Raw genomic sequence first — 4315 nt, forward strand, 5'->3', positions numbered from 1 at the left:
CAAACAAACAATCTAAAAATGGTAATACGTTTCCAAGAATATTTGGACATGGTATAATATTTTCAAAAACTCCGTTAGGAGGTGCTGAATATTCTTCCAGTTATTTTCAAACGGTATATGAAACTTAACCCTAAATAAACATCATCCTTTCTGGTCACTGTTCATTGATCCATGCAGTATTCTGTACACTGATCGTATTCAAAGAAATAAAGTAATGTGATAAAAATGACTTAAGTGTGCAGTACAGCGGCGTAGGAAGCGAGGGTGGGGCTCCCACTTTTTAATTCATCCCAGTACAAATACGTCAAAAGTAGGAAAATTACTTTCAAGAAAAGCAGAAGATTTAAACTGGAACCAAGAACTTCCAGGGCCCTAAGGGCGAGCCTTGGACCCTGGGCATAATGGGTGCGCCAGTAGCGCGCATTTCCTCGCTTCGCTCGGTCAAATATACCCCACCCCCCCGCACACACACACACACTTTGAAATACCCCATAGAAGTGGTAAACTTTATTGAATAAAACCCAGATTCTAAACGTGTTTCTGGTGAAGTGTTCTTCCTTAGGACAATTAGTTTTTAAGCTATGATTATTTTAAATATGTGACTTAACTTATGAACACCTTGTAGTTAACCCAGAATATTACACATATATATAGAATGAAGACCCTTTTGTTTTATCGCACGTTTATGAGTAATTTTTTTATACGCCGTAACCTTTTTATTTTGTTCGTGACTACCTCAGTACCTAACAAAATCATTTTATTTATTAATAAATGCGCGTACACAGAAAAGCGTAAATTGTAAACGACTCCTAAGGCGCATGTTCGGCCACCAGGGTCGTGAGTGGGAATCACGACCGGTCTCAATTTTCATGGGGAATTATTTCAATTCTTATGTTGTATTTATTTGGCAAACTTGAAATATGATCATGTAAATAATGGTAACTTATCTAATGTAATGCTTAAGAGCGTTTTCTTAAAAACTTAAATCTACAATAATTGAACTCATGAAGAAATAGCCACTCCTAGTATGTGTGTGTAAAGAATAGATCAGTGTTAAAAATATCAAAATTTCGAGCTAGGCCTAAAAACTGTTCTCATTGAGAGTGAGCCATTACTACACGGATTAAGATAACAATTAAAAATAACCATAACTTTGGTTATGTTTTACATTGTTATTGTAATGTTTAAGTAACTGTAGTACATGAACCTAGACGATTACGACACGCCCTTGTTTAAAAAGTGGTGGAATTTCTAAGCTCGCTTTCATTGATTGCAAACTTAATTGTTAATTATTCGATTTTTTAAAACTTAAATTGACTCGGATTACTTATCAAGTTCTTATCCAAATTATGTCTGTTTGTTTGTTGTTAAGTGGGATATCTGTGCTGTGTCCACCACGCGATATCTAGCGTGAAATTGGATTGCGTTAGCCATTTCTACTTTAGCAGTGAAAGACTAGAGGAATGGCAACTATTCATCACCACCCACCGCCAACTTTTGGGCTACTCTTTTATCAACGAATAGTGGTATTGGCCGTCACATTATAACGCCACCACGGCTGAAAGGGCGAGCATGTTTGGTGGGACGGGGTTTCGAATCCTTGCGTTCGAGCTCCCTAACCCTAACCACCTGGCCATGATAAGCGAAGCATCCAGCTGTTTCGTGGCATTGAAAAGGTTGGGAAACGATCCATAAGGCAACGTTAACATCTGAAACGTAGAATAACAGTGGCAAACTGGAAATAGCCAAGTAGAGAGAGGTAAGTGTGAGAAATGGTGGAGTGACGTCATGGCTGCTAACCATGAAGTTCGATGACGAGGAACCCACTTTGAGACTAATAATGGTACCTGATGATGACAAAACGTTGTACATTTGCTGTTATGTTAAACTTACATTAAAATTTTTCTTCATTACCCATTCAAGCCGTCTCCAACCATTATTAGAATCAGGAAGTGTTTATATTTTAGTGGCGTCACCCACCTTTTCTCAGACTTACTTGATCATTTCCAGTTTGTTCTTGATAAAGAAAGGACCGTTACATAATAACGCCCCCACGGCTGAAAGGGCGTTATTGTCGGTGACGGGGATTCGAACCCGCGACCCTTAGATATGCCAGGCCTTAGCGTGAAAGACCATTAGTCTTATCGCCGAGCCACTGGGGAGGCTCTAGAATCTGTTACACTGCAGCAAATCACACGACACTGAGTACATTCTTAAAACAAAAGATAATAATATTTTTTGACGATAAATGATTCTTAATCCAACTGGAAATCTGACAATTAATGTGTTGTTTATTAAAGATCGTGTAGTAATCAATTTCGTTCGGAGAAAATCTTCGTGTCAGGAATATACGACCGCCCCGTGGTTTAGAGGTTCAGTCCCTGTAGTGGCCACTGTACAGCCCATTGTGCAGCTTTGCGCAAAACAACAATCTCGAAATGAGTATCTTCTGAATCAGGCGATTATCGTATAAACGTTTCTGAAAGTTTAAATAATTTGGTTGTAAGTTTTTTTAATTAATTTAAAATCATAACCACCGCTGGACTTTGGCTAGCGTGGAGTCAACAGGGACAAGTACACGTAGACTTTGTTTACTGCTTAAGTTTAATTGAACAATAAAAATACTGTCCCGTCACGTGACTGTAGGTTGTTAGGTGTTGTTTACTGCTTTAACGGACATCCCTAGAAGTTCGTCAAACAGGACCCATTCAAAATTATCCGTATTAATCGGTGTTAAAACAACCATGACGTCACGGTTGGTTCGACGATGTCCGTAGTCCTGGAACAAAATGGACGCCAAGCAAAAGAAAATGCGTTTTCAGAAGAACTGGAACTCGTTGAACTTTGGGAGTTAACTGCAATAAAATGTAATCATTGTAAAAACACAACATTGAACCAAAATTACCTAGCGACAAAGAGCAACTTATTCGAAACGGTACCAAATGAAATAAATTTGTTTCTGTCGAAACGAAACGTTCCGTTTTCATAGTGATTTGGTTTTGAAAGAAAAAAGTTGCATCATCAAGCATTACAGTAAACTGTGAGTCACCTACCACAAGTGGCAGGTCCCTCATAGAAGCTTCTGTACTGTATTCTTCAATTTCAACGCTTCTTCGGGCCATTGAGTGTGTTGAGTCAACACCGGTCAACGATCACCAAAAAGTTGACTTTAGGAACGTTGAATTTTGGAGTGTGTTCACAGTGATACGTTTTCCTTAAAGGTCAGGTTAATGTCACCTTCGTGTCAAAGGCGTGTAACGTGACGTCAGTAATCCCTGTCCTTGGACATCTTGACCTCTCACTAATCATCAGCCAGTCCACAGAATCACAATTCAATCATTTCTTCTCTGACCATGCTTTCTTCAAGAACATTGTCTTCGTACTTCAAGGTGAGTTTGTACTTTTAAAAATTTCCGACTCTGTAGTGCTCTAAAGTTATACCTTTTCTTTCTAAATTATTTCATACATTAATTTAAAACTCACGCATCTTTGACATCATTTAAGCAAAGCTCATGATGTTAGTGTCAAATGTCTTGGTCCTTTGTATTCAGTTTCAACGACATTCACCATGGAAGGAAACGAAATCCCTTGGAGTTCCTATGTCATTAAGTTTACTGTCATGCTGTTTATGTGAAAAATATGTTGTTGTTGTTTAAATCTTTGAATGGATAATTATAGAAAAAAATCATCTATGTACACCAGTAGATTTTATTTAGTTTTGTGTCTGTTCGGGTTGGTAGTAATCTGTTGTCTCTGCAAGAGAAGCTTATTCCATAGGCCTACAGCACCGCCTCAAATATTTTAAAAGTTATATCAAGTTATACATATGATTGGCTCATTTAAGTAGGAGAGTATTGAATTAGCAACAAACTGAAATGAAAAAAACTTAATAGAAACGATTTGTAGAACTTCTGAACTTTCTCTAGCACTAAACTGCAAATAGCAAGCTACTTTTATGAGAACAGTTACATAATACTTCTTAACCGTTGTTATATATATATCTGTGTAGAAAACCATAATTTAAACAGTAAAAGTGTGGATATCCCGAATCTGGCTCTTTAATAATTTAGTAAATAATTTCAGTTTGTTTCATCTGCTCTTTCACAACAGATTCCCTTCCACTTTGGTAGATCATTAAAAGAGTTATTTTCAACGCTTTTTGAATGCTAATACGTAGTTGTAAACTACTTATGACTTTATTGTTTTTTTGACATTTATTTTCGTTTCGTATTTGCGCCGGAAAGAGTTCTATATGGCACCCCCACCCAAAAATTGTAGAATTGCCTGGATAAAAAAGATTCTGAAAAGGGTTTAT

General features: G+C 37.4%; 1 protein-coding gene across 1 annotated transcript in view; it reads left to right on the top strand.

Moving 5' to 3' along the window:
* Positions 1–3155: 3155 nt before the first annotated feature.
* The window catches only part of LOC106468938 (sestrin homolog), a 16757-nt gene continuing 15597 nt past the window's right edge, over positions 3156–4315 (top strand). Inside the window, exon 1 of the mRNA XM_022397334.1 lies at positions 3156–3389. Coding sequence (XP_022253042.1) covers positions 3354–3389 — 36 coding nt within the window. The 5' untranslated portion in view covers positions 3156–3353. The remainder of the gene's footprint in view (positions 3390–4315) is intronic.

This window comes from Limulus polyphemus, unplaced genomic scaffold, assembly GCF_000517525.1.
Source record: "Limulus polyphemus unplaced genomic scaffold, Limulus_polyphemus-2.1.2 Scaffold3229, whole genome shotgun sequence".
NCBI classification, from domain to species: domain Eukaryota; kingdom Metazoa; phylum Arthropoda; class Merostomata; order Xiphosura; family Limulidae; genus Limulus; species Limulus polyphemus.